This window comes from Eriocheir sinensis, chromosome 22, assembly GCF_024679095.1.
Source record: "Eriocheir sinensis breed Jianghai 21 chromosome 22, ASM2467909v1, whole genome shotgun sequence".
NCBI lineage: Eukaryota > Metazoa > Arthropoda > Malacostraca > Decapoda > Varunidae > Eriocheir > Eriocheir sinensis.
Window position 1 is genome coordinate 20,537,048 of NC_066530.1, and position 19,157 is coordinate 20,556,204.

The 19,157-nt window shown below is 42.9% G+C and overlaps 2 protein-coding genes across 5 annotated transcripts in view; one reads left to right on the forward strand and one right to left on the reverse strand.

Annotated features, from left to right (window-relative positions):
• LOC127002258 (trichohyalin-like) overlaps positions 1 to 12,709 on the forward strand; it is a 30,161-nt gene extending 17,452 nt beyond the window's left edge. For all 4 annotated transcript variants that reach the window (XM_050868070.1, XM_050868069.1, XM_050868071.1 and 1 more), the window contains 4 exons: positions 5,386 to 5,604; positions 7,105 to 7,357; positions 7,735 to 7,987; positions 8,497 to 12,709. In XM_050868070.1, coding sequence (XP_050724027.1) covers positions 5,397 to 5,604; positions 7,105 to 7,357; positions 7,735 to 7,987; positions 8,497 to 11,016 — 3,234 coding nt within the window. In that variant the 5' untranslated portion in view covers positions 5,386 to 5,396 and the 3' untranslated portion in view covers positions 11,017 to 12,709. The remainder of the gene's footprint in view (positions 1 to 5,385; positions 5,605 to 7,104; positions 7,358 to 7,734; positions 7,988 to 8,496) is intronic.
• Positions 12,710 to 13,180: 471 nt separating this feature from the next.
• Positions 13,181 to 19,157, reverse strand: part of LOC127002260 (farnesyl pyrophosphate synthase-like) — a 22,953-nt gene continuing 16,976 nt past the window's right edge. Inside the window, 3 exon segments of the mRNA XM_050868072.1 lie at positions 13,181 to 15,584; positions 16,215 to 16,412; positions 16,820 to 16,891. Coding sequence (XP_050724029.1) covers positions 15,441 to 15,584; positions 16,215 to 16,412; positions 16,820 to 16,891 — 414 coding nt within the window. The 3' untranslated portion in view covers positions 13,181 to 15,440.

Here is a 19,157-nt window from a genome sequence, read left to right on the forward strand (position 1 = left end):
GACGCGATTTTGACCCCCAAGTCCTTGACGCATTGAACGCTTTTGAGTTTAACGCCGCGCATTTCGTAATCAAACTTATTCCTCGTTCCAACTTGAAGGACCTGGCACTTGTCTACGTTAAAGGGCATCTCCCATCTATCCGACCAAGCTGAAATTTTGTGCAAATCCTCTTGGAGGCTTTGCCTGTCTTCGTCAGTGAGAACCGAGTTACCAATCTTTGTGTCGTCTGCAAATTTACTAATGCGGTTATTGAGTCCAACATCCACGTCGTTGATGTAAATAATGAAGAGCACTGGGCCAAGAACCGAGCCCTGAGGGACGCCACTAGTGACAGGCGCCCACTCTGAGTTAAATCCGTCAATCACTACTCTTTGTTGTCTGTTGCTCAACCAATTCGCGATCCATTGGTTTACCTGACCGTCAATACCTATTTGTTTTAATTTGTAAAGTAATTTATGATGCGGGACTTTATCAAACGCTTTCTGGAAATCAAGATAGACTACGTCCAGTGATTTGGTTACGTCATAAACAGTGAAGAGGTCGTTATCAAAGGTTAATAGATTTGATAGGCAGGATCTTTTGTTTCGGAAGCCATGTTGTGAGTCCCCAATTAATGAGTGGCTTTCAAGGTAACTCACAATTTTGTCTCTAATTATGCCCTCAAGTAGCTTACCTACAACCGAAGTTAGACTAATGGGCCTGTAATTACCTGGTACTTTTTGTCTCCTTTCTTAAAAATCTGTGTCACGTTAGCCTTTTTCCAATCTGAAGGGACAATGCCTTGTCGCAAGGACATATTGAATTCGGTTGTGATGGAGTAGAGTATTTCGCTCTTTGTTTCTTTCAGCAGAGTTGGATATACTTTATCAGGTCCAGGACTTTTATTTGTTTTAAGTGATTTGAGGGCTTTAAGGACTTCATCGGGTTTTATTTCAAAGTTAGACAATGCATGCTCGGGATTTACTTTAGTACTGGTGTTGGTGGTGGTGGTGGGAGGACTGTTATTATTAAACACCGAGGAAAAGTAATTATTTAATAGGTTTGCAACGTGTTGGCTGTCAGTCACTAGTGCACCGTCGCTGTTTATTAAAGGTCCAATTCAACTTCTGATCGCCTTTCTGTTGTTCATGAAATTGAAGAAAGACTTCAGATTATTTTACAGTTGGTGGGAATATTTTCTTCATACTTACGCTTTGCCTGACGTACTAGTCTTTTTACTCGTCGCCTTGCATCATTGTAAAGTCTAATGTTTTCGGGCGTGCTTTGGTCTTTCTTTAACCTGTAAGACAATTTTCTCTCCTTGACTGAGTGTTTAATTTCGCTATTAAACCAAGGTGGACTTTTATTAGTGTTAATTCGCTTCTCGCACAAGGGGACAAATGTGTCCTGCTGAGTGAGTAAGTGATTTTTAAAGTTTAGCCAGGCGTCCTCTGCATTGCCGTCATCTGATAGTTGCATATCTATTAGTTTTCGTCGGATTTCTACGAAGTTGGCTCTTTTGAAATTGGGCACCTTAACTTTATTTTCAGTCACCGATGTTTGAGCTCTAATGTCAACGCGCACTAGTTTATGATCGCAGGAACCGAGGTGTTCTCCTACCGTGACATTACTGACTAGGTTATCTTGGGTCGCTATAACAAGGTCAAGTATGTTATTTTGTCGAGTTGGTTCAGAAACCATTTGGCTTAGATAATTTTCCTCTAGAAATTCGATCATTCTATGGGACTCACCTTCTGTACCCGACAGTGTCGCCCAGTCGATATGGGGGAGGTTAAAGTCTCCTAGTATCAGTGAGTCGCTGTTATTAAGTGACTGCCTTAAGACGCTGTACATTTCAAGATCGCCATCAAGTGATTGCCCCGGAGGCCTGTAAGTGACAGATATATTTAAATTGACTTTTGCAATGTTTACTCGCACGCACAAATGTTCAACGTTACTGTTTCTTGGTGTTTTGTCAGTAGGTTGCAAGTAGCTTTTGACAAAAAGGGCGACACCACCCCCTCTACGGTTTACACGATCATTGTTGAAGAGAGAGAGAGAGAGAGAGAGAGAGAGAGAGAGAGAGAGAGAGATCCATAGGCCATCTCCTTCGTAATATATCATAAGGACACTCGCTATAGCCAGCCGACCGTTCCCTCTCCAAAGTGTGAGAACGCTAAAGACACTCGATAACCGCTAACCTAACCGTCGTAAAGTAACGTAACGAGGCTTGTTCACTATAAAAGTCTTCCGGCGTATAGTGACCGCTGTTATGATCGCCGTAGAGTGTTATAACGAAGGGGTTTCACTATATACATGGCTTCTGAGGGCGGCCAGTAGACGAATTTTGTTTTACTTCGTCGTATGGAGTCTGCAATGATGAGTCTGTTGATCTGGTATAAATAGTCTTCGATGCTAGTGTAAGCTTTCAAATGGGTAAAATCAATAAGAAAACTGATGAAGAAGTAATGTTGAGTAACCTTAGGAATCCATCTCGCCTCCTACAAGAGCTATTTACGAATTTGTGTGTATATGACTTTTATGCTACACTATTCGCTTTTAATTGGGTAAAGTCAATAAAGAAACTGCTGGAGAATTGGTCAAGCACACTAATGTATACGTATCTCCTTTTATAAGCTGTTTCCATATACACAATGAAGATAACGTTAGTCCTTACTATATAACACCCAAGAGACGCGAATACTAGCAGCGATCGTCGTACGGTGAAACAAGAGAGCCGATAGAGAGTAACCTTGTGGTGCGCCGCTGAGATAAGTGCAAAGAATCATCTCAGAGTCTTGTTTAGGTGAAGTTTTTAATATCTAACGCCAGTCTTCACTATAGCATCCAAGAGACGTGAATACAAGCAGTGATCGTCGTAGGGTGATACAAGAGAGGCGATAGAGAGCAACCTTGTGGTACGCCGCTTAGATACGTGCGAAGAATCATCTCAGTCTTGTTTAGGTGAAGTCTTTACGATCTAACGCGTCTTCACTTTAGAACCCAAGCGACGTGTATAGAAGCACACATTAAGCAGTGATCAGCGTCAACGGGAGGCGAGAGAGGCGGTATAGAGAGTAACTTTGTGGTGCGCCGCTGAGATACGTGCAAAGAATCATCTCAGAGTCTTGTTTAGGTGAAGTCTTTACGATCTAACGCCAGTGTTCACCATAGCACTCAAGAGACGCGAATATAAGCGCACATTAAGCAGGGATCAGCGTCAACGGCAGGCGAGATAGGTGATAGAGAGTAACCTTGTGGTGCGCCGCTGAGATATGTGCAAAGAATCATCTCAGAGTCTTGTGTGGGTGAAGTCTTTACGATCTAACGCCAGTCTTCACTATAGCACCCAAGAGACGCGAACACATTAAGTAGTGATCAGCGTCAACGGGAGGCGAGAGAGGCGGTTTAGAGAGTAACCTTGTGGTGCGCCGCTGAGATATGTGCAAAAAATCATCTCAGAGTCTTGTTTAGGTGAAGTCTTTACGATCTAACGCCAGTGTTCATCATAGCACCCAAGAGACGCGAATATAAGCATACATTAAGAAGTGATCAGCGTCGACGGGAGGCGAGAGAAGCAGTATAGAGAGAAACCTTATGGTGCGCCGCTGAGATACGTGCAAAGAATCATCTCAGAGTCTTGTTTAGGTGAAGTCTTTACGATCTAACGCCAGTCTTCACTATAGCACCCAAGCGACGCGTACAGAAGCACACATTAAACAGTGACCAAGAGAGAGACAGGAGAGGCGGTAGAGAGTAACCTTGTGGTGCGCCGCTGAGAAACGTGCAAAGAATTACCTCATTTAGTCTCGGTTGTATCTGGTGATTGTGGTGAGATTCTTGCGGCCGGCGGTGCTGAGTGGCCGTGCTAAATTGCCGCATGACGGACAAATACACACCGTCTGGAAGTTAAGCGATTGTCATCAATATCGTGTTCTGTTTTGTCGTTATTGTGAAGGCAAAGCATGTGAGGCAACACGATCATTAACATAACTCAGGGGAAGTGCATGATGTTTGTATGCTAACTATGGTGTCATCCAATATTTATATGTATGTTAACTAGGTTGTCGTTTAATATTCATCTCAGAGCTCCCGGATTACAATAACGATGATGCTGGTACTGATGATAAAGAATAATATGAAGGAATGAAAGTATGGACGTGGAAATGAGATGAAAAAGAAAGGAGAGAAAGAAGGAGATGATGAGGGACGCGGAAATTAAATGAAAAGAAAGAAAGCAAGAGAGGATGAAAGTAAGTGAACAGGGACGCGAGAGTGAAAAAGAAAGAAAGAAAGAAAGGAGATGAAGAAGGACGCGGAAATTGAATGAAAAAGAGAGAGAGAGAGAGAGAGAGAGAGAGAGAGAGAGAGAGAGAGAGAGAGAGAGAGAGAGAGAGAGAGAGAGAGAGAATGAAAGTAAGTGAACAGGGACGCGAGATTGAAATGAAAGAGACAGATGAAAGAAAGAAAAGAAAAAGAAAGAAAAGGCGGGGATAAAAGAAAAACTGATACGTCTTATACAAATACTTATACTTATCATACATATACGTCCTATACTAATACTAATACAAATACTACATTACTTATACCAGTGATTATACGCCTAATACTAATACATATAGGACTTCTTACACCTAGATTTTACTTCTCTCCTTTCTTAGTTTCTTTCGTAATCTGATCTTGTTATTTTATTTATGGAAAGATGAAAAAAAAGTTCATAGATTATATAAAAAAAAATTATGTACACACACACACACACACACACACACACATATACACACACACACACAAGAATGCATTAATTATCATTATTTTCCTGTTTCGAAAGAGAGAGAGAGAGAGAGAGAGAGAGAGAGAGAGGTATTCCGCTTGTCCATGGCCTTTTCCTCTCTCTCTCTCTCTCTCTCTCTCTCTCTCTCTCTCTCTCTCTCTCTCTCTCTCTCACACACACACAAACACACACCTAGCAGTCCCTCCCTCTCTCCCCTCCATTGCCTCCTAATTTCTTCCCTCCCTCCCTTCCTACTTCTCTCCCTCTCCGTTTCCAGTAATAGCGCATCCCTCATCTCTCTCTCTCTCTCTCTCTCTCTCTGGTTATTCTATCCTATTTTTTATGTTCTTTGTCCTTTCTATGTTCTTTTATCGTTCTTATGTTCTTTAATGCCCTATGTAAGCCTTCCGACCTCTTGCAGACTCCCTATGCTCTCCTATGTTCTTTTGTTATGTATAATGTTCCCCTTATCGTACAATCCTTGTGCTCTTTAATGCCCTACGCAAGCCTTCCGACCTCTTGCAGACTCCCTATGTTCTCCTATGTTCTTTTGTTATGTTGTATGTTCCCCTTATCTTACTATCCTTCTGTTCTTATGTTATTGCCCTCACCTAACCTCATCCTCCCATCCACAGGTCTGTCCAGGATGCAACACAACCAGGTCTTCGTGATTCAGGTGTCTAGCGGGGCGGGAGGGGCCAAGCACCCACCCCTTGCCCTGCCCCCAGCCTCGCCCGACCCAGCCGACCTTCCCGTCCTGCCCTCTGAAGTCAAGTATTCGGCCACGCTTGTGAGAGGGCTTGGGGCGGCCCACCTCTTCCTCGGGGCTGTTCTGTTCATGCTGGGAGTCTTGGGTGAGTCTGTGTGTGTGTGTGTGTGTGTGTGTGGGAGGGGGGGGGGGGGATAGTGATTGCAAGGAGGGAATGGAAGTAAATGCGAAACGAATTTAAAGAGGAGGAAGAGGAGGGAATGAAAGGGAAGGGAAGAAAGGGAAGGAAGGGAAGGGATTAGAATAGAAGGATGTGAAGGGAGGAGAAGGATGGGAAGGAAAGAGAATGAAGGGAAGGAAAGGGAAGAGGAGGGAAAGGAAAGGAAAGGAAAGAAAGAGATGGAAGGGAAGGGAAGGAAGGGAAGGGAAGGGAATTGTGGGTACTGTCTGTCTCTTCACGGTTCATCATCACAGTCAGTCAGTCAGTTAACAACAGGGATAACAATAATAATAACAATATCCACTCTCTCTCTCTCTCTCTCTCTCTCTCTCTCTCTCTCTCTCTCTCTCTCTCTCTCTCTCTCTCTCTCTCTACACAATGGGAGGCTGTACTGATTGACTTGTAACTTCCTTCGCAAGAGAGAGAGGAAAAATAAGTGAAAATAAAGAGCTAGTTCACTCGTTAAAACCATTAGAGAAAGTATATATAAGGAGAGAGAGAGAGAGAGAGAGAGAGAGAGAGAGAGAGAGAGAGAGAGAGAGAGAGAGAGAGAGAGATGATGATGGTGGTGGTGGTGATGGTGTTAACACGTAATAGGAACACACACACACACACACACACACTTTACTAACCTTAATAAATCCGAATTTACTTAAGCTGCTGACCGGAGAGAGAGAGAGAGAGAGAGAGAGAGAGAGAATCATCACGTGCACCGCTTTCAATAAGACTCGTGTTACTCAGCCTCCCTCTCTCTCCCTCTCTCTCTCTGAAAGTTTCGAAACACCAAGTGAATGAATGAAGCAGGTGTCAAGAGCTCAATGCGTGTTTGTGTGTGTGTGTGTGTCAATATTAGTGTTTTCTTTTAATTATGTCTTAGTTTTATTATACGTCTTGCATTTCTTCTTATCAAAGGCTTTCATGGGAGCTGTGGGGGTCATTTCCAGGGGTAGTTTTAAGACCCTGGTGGTAGTTTGACCCTTCTTCTGTACCGTGAACCTAAAAAGAAGAAAACTCACTAGAACACGGTTAATCTTCTTTCGTAGGGGTTTTGGGCATTTTGGGGCATTTTCAGGGGTAGTTTGATGACCCTGGTGGTAGTCTGACCCTTCTTCTGTACCATGAACCTAAGGAAATACTCATGAGAACCCGATTATTCCCTTTTTTGGTCTTTGGAAATAGTTGATGAGAGACAAGGCTTTCGTAAGAGTTGTGGGCATTTCCAGGGGTAGTTTCATGACCCTGGTGGTAGTTTGACCCTCCTTCTGTACCACGAACCTAAGGAAACACTCATTAGAACCCGATTTACCCAAGGCCTTGATTTACCTCCTTTATTGGTCTTTGGAAATAGTTAACACGAAAGTTGACAGCATCAAAGAAAACCAAACCGCCCTCAACTTTTAACCCCAAACTCCTCTATTCTTGCAGGCACTTGGGTGGAGCCGGAGACATGCTGGGCGGGAGCAGGGGTGTGGACAGGACTCGCGGCCCTTCTCTGCGGGTTCTCGGGTCTCGTGGCGCATTGCTTCTGGTACAAGAACTTCAGCATCAAGGCGTTCCTGGTGACGTCCGTGGTGTGCGTGGTGCTGAGCGTGCTGGCGGTGGTGCTGAGCATATACGCGATTGTTAACAGGCACAAGCACTTCCAGGCGCTTTTGGAGGAGATGGACGAGAACACGTGGTGAGTTAGGGATTGGGAAGGGAGGAAAGGAGGGAGAGACTGAGATAGATAGATAGATAGATAGATAGAGCAGTAATATGGCAGCTTCTAATCTCTTCTCCCTTTCCTCCCTCCTCTTCTCTCCCTTCCCTACTCTACCTCTCCTTACCTCCCTCCTCTTTTCTTTCTTTCCTCCCTCTTTATCAACTTAACCTTTTCCTCTTTTCTTCTCTCTTCCTTTCTCCTTATTTCTCCTCCTCTCTTCCTTCTCCTCATCTGCCCTTCCTTTCCTTTCTTCCTTATCCTCCTCTTCCTCTCCTTTCCTCCCTCTTATCTACCCTCCTTCCCTCCACCTCTTCTCCCTCCTTCCTTCCTTCCCTTCCAATCCCCTCCAAAAGGTTCCAGCCCTACGATCTCAACAAGGAGCATCAACTCACACTCAGCATCAGCGCTAATCTCCTTGTGGGCTTCTTCCTCGAACTCCTCCTCTCGCTCTGGTCTTCGAGGGTGAGCTGGCGCGGCGTCCAGAGCCCAGAGTTCAGCGTCGCCTCGAACAAGAGAGATGCGGAGGGTGTTGACAGCAGTGTGACGCCCCTACCGCCGAGGTCTGGTCAGCAGGTTCCTCTTGCGGCCTTGTATCAGTTGTTGCAGGTTGGTTTTGGGTTTGGGTTGTGTGTGGGTGGGTGGGTGGGGTCTTCTTCTCTTCCTTCTTCTTCCCCCTTCTCCTCTTCTTTTTGTTCTTGTCCTTTCTCTCCTTTTTCCTTTCTTCCTTTCTTCTTCTCTTATCTCGTGTTTGTGTTTGTGTGTGTGTTTCTACATCTATCTATCTATCTATATTCATTTACATCTTCTTTCTATCTAGTATCTACATCCATCTCTCTATCTCTTCCTTCTTTCCTTTCCTTCGTTCCTTCCTTCCCTTCCTCAACTCCTTCCCTTCCTTCCTTTCTTCCCTTCATCCAACCTCTTTCTTTCTTCCCTTCAACCCACCCCTTCCTTCCTTCCTTCCTTCTTTCTTTCCTTCGTTCCTTCGTTCCTTCCTTCCCTTCCTCAACTCCCTCCATTCCTTCTTTCCTTCCCTTCATCCATCCCCTTTCTTCCCTCCCTTCAACCTACCCCTTCCTTCCTTCCTTAGATTCATCAACTCCCTCCCTTCACAGACTCACCCCGAGATGCTAGGAAACAAGAGCCTGGAAGCTGGTCTGGTTCCCTCATGGCTACCAAACAGCCTCACTGACCACCCAACACACCACTCCATGGACTACCAAGAACGTGTCAACCGGTACCTCTCACACGCCATCGACCAGACCTCCTGCAGACCGCTCTCAACCCTTCAGAGCGAGACCAGGGACAGCGCCACGGCCTCTACCTCAAGTGGCGGTCGCTGCAGCCCCACGGAGACCATTCCCATGCCCCCACCAGACCCAGGCCATGAGAAGGAAATGTTAGAGAGGGAGATGCAGGAACGATACCCTGGTGATAGGAAAGGGAGGTTGGATGGGCTAGCAAATGGGGACTCCAGTAGCTTGGGAAAGGTTAAACACACACATGTAGATTCACTGATACAGGGAGATGCAGGGACACAGAGGAAGGGAAAACAGGGTAGCGTAGAAGCCTTACCAATTGGAGACACTGACAGGAAAGGCAGGTTAGCAAATGGGGACTCCAGTAGCTTAGGGAAGGTTAAGTACACACACGTAGATTCACTGATACAGGGAGATGTCGGACCGCAAAAGAAGGGTAAGCAAGGCAGCGTAGAAGCTTTGCCAATCGTAGACACTGAGCGAAAGGGAAAACAGACGTACGTGGAGATCTTACGAAGCAGGAGAGGGTCGGAAAGCAAGCCCAAAGCACCACTTCCGAAGGTCAAAAATACGGAAGGTTCTAAATCGACCGAGACTTCCGTGAAAGGTTCTGTTAGTAAGGATGAGTCTGTGAAGAAGGAAGAGGAGAAGGAGAAGGTGACAACTGAGGAGAGGCAGAAGAAGATGGGGACAGAGAAGAGCGAGAAGCAGGGAAGAGAAGGAGGAGGAGGAGGAGAGTTGGTTTCGAGCGAGAGGAAGATGATGGAAAAGGAGGAAGAGGAGAGGAGTGAAAAGCCGAAGATGGACGCAGAGAGGAAAAGTTACGGGGAGGAAATTAAGGAAAAGAAGGAGAAAGGAGACATTGCCATAGTCCTTAAAGCCACAGAGAAGAACGAAAAGAAGGAAAAGAAGGAAGAAAATGAAGAAAGCAACATTGCCGTCATTCACAAACACCCCGAATTTAAGAACCAAAAGGAGGAGGAAGAGGAAGGGAAGAAAAAGAGGAATGAGAATAAGAAACAGAAGGAAGAGAAAGAAGAAGCAGAAAAAGAAAACACAAGAAACACCAGAAACGTGAACGAAAGAGAGGAAGAAAAGGAGAAGAGAGGAAGAGACAAACAGAGAGAGAAATCACAAACATCGGATAACCAAACAGACCAGAAGGAGAGGAATAAAAGAGGAACAGAGGAACCAAACAAGAATTACAAGGAAGAGGAAAAAAGAAAGACAGAGAAAGAGAAAACGGGAATTGATAATCTAAGTGAAGGGAAGAAGGAGGAGAAGGAAAGAAGGGAGAGAAGGAGAGAAAAGTCCCCCAATGAAGTAAGCGAAAGGAGTAGGAAGGAGGAGAAGGAGAGGAGGGAGAAACGGAGAGAAAAATCACCGGAGGAAGTTAGCGAGAGGAGTAAGAGAGAAGAGAAAGAGAGGAAGGAGAAACGGAGAGAAAAATCACCGGAGGAAGAACACGTCACTGGAGAGAAGAAAAGCAGGAAGGAAAAACGAGATAGAGAAAGAGAGAGGGAGAGAGAAACATCCCCAGTGGTAGAGAAGAGACAGAGAGAGAGACACAGAAGCGAATCAACTGAGATATCTCACACGAAAGAGAGAGAAAGAGAGCGAGACAGGAGTGCGTCGCCAGAGAAGAGACAGAGAGACAGAGAGAGGCGGAGAAGCGAGTCAACGGAGAATCGCCATAAGAAGGAGAGAGACAGAGACAGCGAGAGATACAGAAGCGTGTCACCAGAGAAGAGACACAAGAGACACAGAGATGATAGAGAGAGACAGCGGAGTGAGAGTAGGAGTCGTAGAGAGAGACCGAGAGATGAGTCCCTAGAGGTGATCGCAAGGAGTCACAAGGAACACAGAGACAGACAGAGAGACGACTCGCCGGAGAAGACGACCAAAGAGAGGAGTCGTAGAGAGGAGAAGAGCGAGAGGAAGAGCGGAAAATCACCCACGATTGACACAGGAGCTTCTGACACCAAACAAAAACAAGAGGTATTCAATGCCGAGAGAGAGAGGGACGAACACATGAGGAAGAGGGACAAATCACAGGGCGTAGCAGAATCCGAAACCCTCGACAGCGCCCACAGGAAGCCGGAGAGAGCGGAAAAACAGAAGAGACGGAACGAGAGAGCGTCGGAACACTATAACCAGGAACTGAATCTCGTGTCGAACTCCGAGGAAGCGAACGAGGAAATGACAGACAGTGAGGAGAGAAGGAGAAGGGAGAAGAGGGAGAGGAAGGAGAAGGAGAGGAGAGAGCGGAAGGAGAGGAGGATGAAGGATGAAGAGAAGAGTAGGGAATCGAATACCAATGATGTACAAGCTCTGGCATCTGATCTGCAGCCTCCTAATGGGTTCCAAGACTTTTAAGCCCTTTGAATCCATATATAAAGGCTTGGATTCCACATTTTCTTTAACTAATGAGATTCAGAGATGCATAACTCTCCAGTATCTTTAATTACAGTGCTTAAAACAACATAAATATAATTGCTATAAGGAAAAATATGGGGGGAGGATGAGGAGAAGGGAGAAGAGGAAGAGGAAGGAGGAGAGGAGGATGAAGGATGAAGAGAAGAGTAGGGAATCGAATACCAATGATGTACAAGCTCTGGCATCTGATCTGCAGCCTCCTAATGGGTTCCAAGACTCTTAAGCCCTTTGAATCCATATATAAAGGCTTGGATTCCACATATTCTTTAACTAATGAGGTTCAGAGATGCATAATTCCTTCACTGCCCTTCATTACAATGCCTAAGTAATCCATATCTATATAGGGATTATGAACTATCCTGTGTCTTATTATATGGTGGTTCTAATATCTTTAATTCCTGCTGCAGTTTCTTTCCGTTTCCTTACTTTCTTTCCTCGTTCTGTTGATAAGAAAATCTTTAAATATAGCATATTCAGCATCCCTCTAAAGAGCAGAGCAGGGGTGTACCAAGCGTGGATTAGATCAGTGATGTTGTATGGAGCAGAAACATGGGTGCTAACTAGAAAATTGAGGGAGGTATTGAGAGCAAGTGATCGCAGGATGCTGAGGTATATGGCGGGGATCAGGTGGCTAGACAAGGTGTCCAGTGCAGCTAACAGATGTGGAGTAGAGGACCTGGAAACAGTGCTCAGAAGGGAAAGACTCCGATGGTTTGGACATGTAAATAGAGCAGGGGAGGATACAGTGCTGGGAGTTTTGGAGAGATTAGAGGCAGAAGGAAGGAGACCAGTTGGTAGACCTAGGAAAACGTGGAGAAGGTGCATACGGGAAGACTTTGCATTGATGGGATTGGATGAACATTGGGCAGAGGACAGAGCAGAATGGAGGAGAGCCATAAAGCGTCCAACCGCTCAGAAAGAGTGAAAATGGACATTAAACGAAATGATGATGACGATGAGACCTAAAGGGAAATATATGAATGACCTCAACATGTGGTTCCAAGTTGGTCAATTCTGGTTACATTCCTAAATCTTTCTTCACCTTAATAATCTCCATCATAACAAAACCGAGAGAAAGAAACAGCCACTATGTATGTATATTCTAATGCATGTATAAATATCCCTACCTATATGATATCAATGTATAGTATTATGTATACCTCCAATGTGCTACAAATGTATTATATAGTATTAATTCCATCATATCACCAAGGGCTTCCATGTACCAGCTGTAAATGTATGTATATATATAGTAGTTTGAAGAATAGGATTTGTACCTGTAAGACAATATATGTATGTGTGTGTATAGTGAATGTATATGTAGTTAGATAGTTAGTTAAGGAAGAGTATTATGTGAGTATTATGTTAGAGGTTTACTGATGATGATGATGAGAGAGAGAGAGAGAGAGAGAGAGAGAGAGAGAGAGAGAGAGAGAGAGAGAGAGAGAGAGAGAGAGAGAGAGAGAGAGAGAGAGAGAGAGAGAGAGAGAGAGAGAGAGAGAGAGAGAGAGAGAGAGAGAGAGAGAGAAAATTAACTTTGCTCACTGATGGAGAGATGGAGAGAGAATTGACTTTGGAAATGGAGAGATGGAGAGAAAAAAAAAATCAGATTATTATTAAATGTATTCTCTGTTATGTTTGTTTCCTCTTATCCTTGTACCAAAAAAATAAAAAATAAATAAAATTGGATCAATAAGAAAAAGGAAAAAAATTTAGGAAAAAACGAACATCAGATTAAAAAGAAAAGGAGAAAAAAAAAACATCAGATAAGGAAAGAAATAACATCAGAAGGAAAGGAAAAAAAACATCAACCTAAAAAAAAAGGAAAAATGCCCCAAGATTAGAAAAAATCCCCATTAAAAAAAAACATTAGAGAAAAAGGAAAAATGCCCTTAAATTAGAGAAAATGCCCATTAGAAAAAAAAAACATTAGAGAAAAAGAAAAAAATGCCCCAAAATTAGAAAGAAAACACCCATTAGAAAAAAAGGAAAAATGTCCCAAAATTAGAAAATCCCCATTAGAAAAGAAGAAAAAATTACCTTAAAATCACACACACACACACACAAAGTCACCCTCAACACTGGATAAGAAAAAAGGAAGCCATCAACAACATGAAGTTTACTTACTCATATACTTTACAGCTTAATAATAATAATAATAATAATAATAATAATAATAATAATAATAATAATAATAATAATAGTCAAGGCCCACAGCGAGACACTTTAATATATATTCTTAACATGCTTGAAACGTGTTATTGCGAGCTGCCAGGCTGAGAGAGGAAGAGGAAGAGGAGGAGGAGGAGGAGGAAGAGACCCTAACCTCCAGTCCTTCCCTCTCCTCCTCCCTCCTCTTAGTTTCCTTATTGCTAGGCTGGAGAGGAAGAGGAGGAAGAGGAGGAGGAGGAGGAGGAGGAAGAATGCCCTATCTCCACCCCTTTTCCTCCATACCTCCCTTCTCTCCTTCTCTTTTCCCTCCAATGTCTTTCTCTTCCTCTCTTTCCTCACACAATATTCTCTCTCTCCCTCTCTTCTTTCTCTCCATCTTCTATACTGGGAAAGGGAGGAAGAATCTATACCCTTCCCTTCCTCATCCCTTCCTATCATTTTCATATACACTTCAGTCCCTCTCTCTCTCTCTCCCTTCCTCTTCCTCTTCCATTCTGTCCCTTTCCCAGCCCTCCCATTATCATGTACACACACTCCTCCCTTACTCTCTTTCCCTTCCCTTCCCTTCACTTCCCATTACCGCCACACACCCTTCCCTTTATCTCTCCTCCTCTTCCTTCTCTACATCTCTCTAGCACCACATAACAATCTACCTCTTTCTACTCTCTCTGCCTCTTTCTCTCTCTTCTAAATGGACAAAATGACAAGAGTAATTTCATGAGGAGCATTGCGACAAGGGTTACACCTATCACTGACTTAGAGAGGTCGTCGGTAACCCTATGACGCACACACACACACACACACACACACATGCGTGTTATGCACCTGTATGGGTGCCCTGCGCATTATAGATCCAGATCCAGATCCAGACTATGTATAAGACTGGTTGGTGGGTCGTTATGTCCCTAAGTGTATGTACAGAGTGTTGCCTGTCTTTGCTACCTCTATGCGGCTGTACTCTCATGCATCTTGGACACTGCAAATAATATAGACAGTTTAAGTCTCTCTATGTGTATATGACTGGTAGGTGGGTCTTGGTATGTCCCTAAGTGTATGTACAAATCACTGCCTGTCTTTGCTACTTCTATGGGGCTGTACTCTCATGCGTCTCGGTATATACTGACTGCCAATAATAGAGATAGTTTAAGTCTCTCTATGTGTATAAGACTGGTAAGTGGGTCTTGGTATGTCCCTAAGTGTATGTACAGATCACTGCCTGTCTTTGCTACCTCTATGGGACTGTACTCTCATGCGTCTCGGGCACTGCCAATAATATAGACAGTATAAATCTCTCACTATGCATAAGACTGGTTGGTGGGTCTTGGTATGTCTCTAACTGTATGTACAGAGTGTTGCCTACCTTTGCTACCTCTATGGGACTGTTCTCTCATGTGTCTCGGTATATACTGACTGCCAAGGGAGCACCAGGGTCACAGTCTGAGCCTATCGGACGTCAGTCAGTATTCTTAAACGTATTGGTACCTCAGTTTGCCTGTTTGAAAAGCCTCTCGTGGAAGTTCCTGGGGTTTTCATGGACTGTTTGGTGATGCTAGTGATAGTTTGACACTTCTTCTGTGTCTTGAAGGGGAAAAGTCACTCATGAAAGCCCGGTTAATCTTCTCGGACAGTGACAGTTTGACATGACTTCTGCATCATGAATAGCCAAAGTAACCCATGAAAACCCAGTTAATCTTCTCCGTGGCCTCGGGAAACAGTCATAGTGGGAGCGCGATACATTTAAGAACACGTACCACTGCGCTGAGCTAACGTCCCTACACCAGAGAGCACAGCATGGGAATTCTTCGACGTAACGTAAGTATGGGACCGAACAGACAAGTGATGACATGAGCTACTGTAAACACTCACGTCCTCTCTATACATGACGTGATTCCTCTGCCGTACGAGACATCAGGATAGGAGGCAATGAACCGAGGATGGGAAAGGAGACAAAACACATACCTTTTGATTCCTTTGTGCAGAACGGACGTATGAATCACCATTTAGTGCAGCGGCGACCCTCCGAAAAAGGTATAAGACTAACGTGAGAGGCAGAAATCGAGTCGTAGCTTAGCCTAGCCTGCGTTGGGTTAGACTGATGTTGTGGTGTGCGAAAGAGAAACCCACAATGATTCACAGGCTCGTAAAATATCATCTTGGTCTGGGTCATGGGCTTAGTGAGGGAGGGAGAGCGTCTAGCCCGAGCGCTTGTGGATCTTGTCGAGGAAGTTGAAAAAGACGTTGTGGTTGAGGCCGCGGGAGATCTGCTGGATGTGAATGCGGATCATGGACGAGGTGGAGTTTTCGTAGGCGCGGTAAGTGGCGGGAAGATTCAGTTCCTGCGGGGGAAAAAAAAGACGGTATTGGTAACTAGAATTGACTGCCATAACATAACATAACATATCATAACATAACATTACAAAAACAAAACATATCATATAACAAAAAAAAGACAGAGCTGGTAACTAGATTTGACTGCCATAACATAACATAACAAAAACATAACATAACATCACATAAACAAAAATAACAAAAAAAAGATGGAGCTGGTAACCAGATTTGACTGCCATAACATAACATAAACATAACATAACAAGCATAACATTACAAAAATATAACATAACATCACATAACAAAAAAAAAATAAAAAAAAAGACAGAGCTGGTAACTAGATTTGACTGCCATAACATAAACACAACACAACATAACATAACATTACAAAAACATAGCATAACATCACACAACATAAAGATAACATAAAAAAACAAGAAAAAAAACTTTAAAATTACCAAATGGAAGAAAATACCAAAATAGGAAGAAAAAAAAATATATATATATATAATATATAATATATATATATATATATATATATATATATATATATATATATATATATATATATATATATATATATATATATATATATATATATATATACCGTCAGCAGAAAATTCCCATCTGTCCCTCACCTTATATACCGCCTTGACCTTCTTGATGCTCTCCTCCTCAGGGCGGCCGTAGTGCTCCTCCATGACCAGGCGCTGGGAGGGGGACGCCCGCTGCAGCGCCACCACTGACAGCCACGTACACTTCCCCTTCCCGATGTCTGTCCCGATCTTGCCAGTGATGGACGAGTCGCCGAAGCAGTCCAGGAAGTCGTCTTGGACCTGTGTGGAGGGTGTTGCACGATGTTCATACCAACTTTGCCACAAAGTACTCAATAAATAGTTGCAAAACACATAATTGCAAACGTTGCAAAATACATAATTGCAAAAGTTGCAAAACAGGTGTATGATATTCATGCAACAGTTCTAACAATCATATTTTAGTTGCAACTGTGGCACAAACTTTGCACAAAAGTTGTGCAACTATTTACTGACTACCATTGTGACAATTGTCATTTATTCTTATCAAACCACTCAAACTTTGTGCAAATTTCTTGCAACTAATTTGGAGCTGTTTGGAAACTTTGTGGTTAAATCACAGTTGCCAGAGGTGTGAACAAATTCCTGCCCCGTGTGACACTGGCACCAGAAACATGACAAAGGTAAGAACAAACAACACTAGGCCTTACCTGGAAGAACTGTCCCATCTCAACGAGGATTGTGCGCGCCTGGCGGTGAAGCTCCTTGTCCGTGATGCCGGCCTGGGGTAGAGGTGTGTCTCAGGGAGGGGTAGGGAGGGGAAGGGAGGGGCTGAAGAGGGGCCTTACAGCCTTAACATCCCTCAGTGCTACCTCATAACCCTGGCATATTACTAACACTATGACTGACTGGCTGGCTGGTTAACTGACTGACTGACTGGCTGACTGACTGGATAACTGACTAACTGACTGATTTCAACATTACATTACTAGTGAAGGGAAAAAACAGAGACTTATTGATGGAAATGTAGAGGAAATTAAAACCATGACTTGCTACTAGATTGATGAATTGAAATCTTGAATCGCTGATAAAACTGAGAGGTAGAAATGACTGTCCGAAAGTATCTATATTCTATGCTAACGTGAACCTTAGTAGATGTATTGGACTATATGAGAGAACTAATGATGGAGTAGCAAAATAAATGTAGAAATGACTGTACAAAAGTATCTATAATCTATGTCAACAAGGACCTCAATAGGTTTATTGTACTCTATATAAAAACTAATGATTTAAAAGGGAAATTAAATATGAAAACTTACTGGAAAATGAAAGATATATAAAAACGATCGGATGAAAGTATCAATATTCTAAGCTGACATGACCCTTAGAAACTGTATTGGACTCTATGTAAAAACTAATGATTTGAAAGAGAAATTAAATAGGAAAACTTACTGATAAAAATGAGATATATAAAAATGACTACCAAAAAGTGTTCATATTCTAAGCTAACATGACCTATCTATTGACTATATTGTATGATCAGAAAAAGCTATGAGATAAATCCAAGCAAAATCTAGTATACTGTATTATAACTAAGTAAACTATGATCTAATGGCAATAGTTTTAAGTAGCAAAAACTATTATACAGCATCAACTAGAAGGCCTATTGTAAGCAAGTTTATGTGATTAGTATCTTATAGTATGCTAATTTTTTTTTTTACACTAGTAAGTTGAAAGGGAAACTGTGCAGTGTGAGTTAGTGCTGTGAGGTTAGGGAATTTTCTTCTTTTGAAACTAAAGGAAAAAGAAAGAGAGAAAGAAAGAGCGATTGAGACCGTATTTAGTGTTCTGAGTGCAGGAGTTATAGGGCCGTGTTACAAGTCGAACCCAAAAAGTTTGAAAGGGAAACTGTGCAGTGTGAGTAAGTGCTGTAATATTAGGGAATTTTCTTCACTTGAATAAAAAAAAAAAAAAAAAAAAAAAAATCCAGAGAAAGAAAGAGCGATTGAGACCATATTTAGTTTTCTGAGTGAAGTAGTTACAGGGCCGCATTACAAGTTGAACCCAAGAAGTTCTGGGTCCCTTCAAAGTTCGGTTAAGGGGCCATATTGCAAGTTGAATCCAAGAAGTTTCGGGTCCATGCAGAGTTACTCATCCCGAACTCTGTATGGACCCAAAACTACTAGGATCCGACCTGTCATAGTTTTAGTTTTAGGGGAGTTTATTAATTTGATAAAGAAAAATAGGAAGAGAAAATAAAAGGTGATACAAAACAGCAACTGCAATAAAATCTTGTGGTAGTGCGATGAATTTTTGGGGTAGGATGTTAATTTAATGCTAAAAGAAGGCGGGAAAAAAAAGTACCATGTGAATCTGATAATAGAAAGATAAAACAGTGACCGAGACAAAATGCAGTGTTTCAGGTGCGATAATTCTTTGGGAAGTATGTTAATCTGATGCAAAAAAACTAAAAAAATAAAAAACTAGCATTCTTAACCTAACCTAACAAGACCAAAGGCAGGAACACCAGCTACATACATCCAGGCTACATGCAAGGGAACGAGTGCAAGAAAGGTGCATCAAGGACTATGGCCCCGCAACACACATCTGTAACCCAGGGTGACCTTAGGGAACATCATGACCCAGCTTATTAGTAGTAGTAGTATCGAGATCCATGGAAGGGCATCAAGGGAGGATAAAAATCTGATATGGGCCAAAACATTAACCTTCCAACCCCATGAGGTAAAACAGGGGTGTTAAATGTAGATGAAGAAAAAGATATGGGTCTAACCAGTGGTTCCCGCATACCACAGGTTGGATCTTCCAGGTGGTACGCGAGCACTTTTGGGGACATGTGCGATTTTTATTTGTTTTTTCTTCACAAAAAATTTTACTGCCTTATGTGTTCCTGTATCTTTGCTCTATGCAGTTTCCATTTTTTTGACAGAAATTTTGGCAACCCTCAGCAGTTTAGCGTCTTTGCTTTACTGTGGTGCTATGAATGTTTTCTTAGCATTACAGTGTGATACAGTGTAATATTAAGTAATT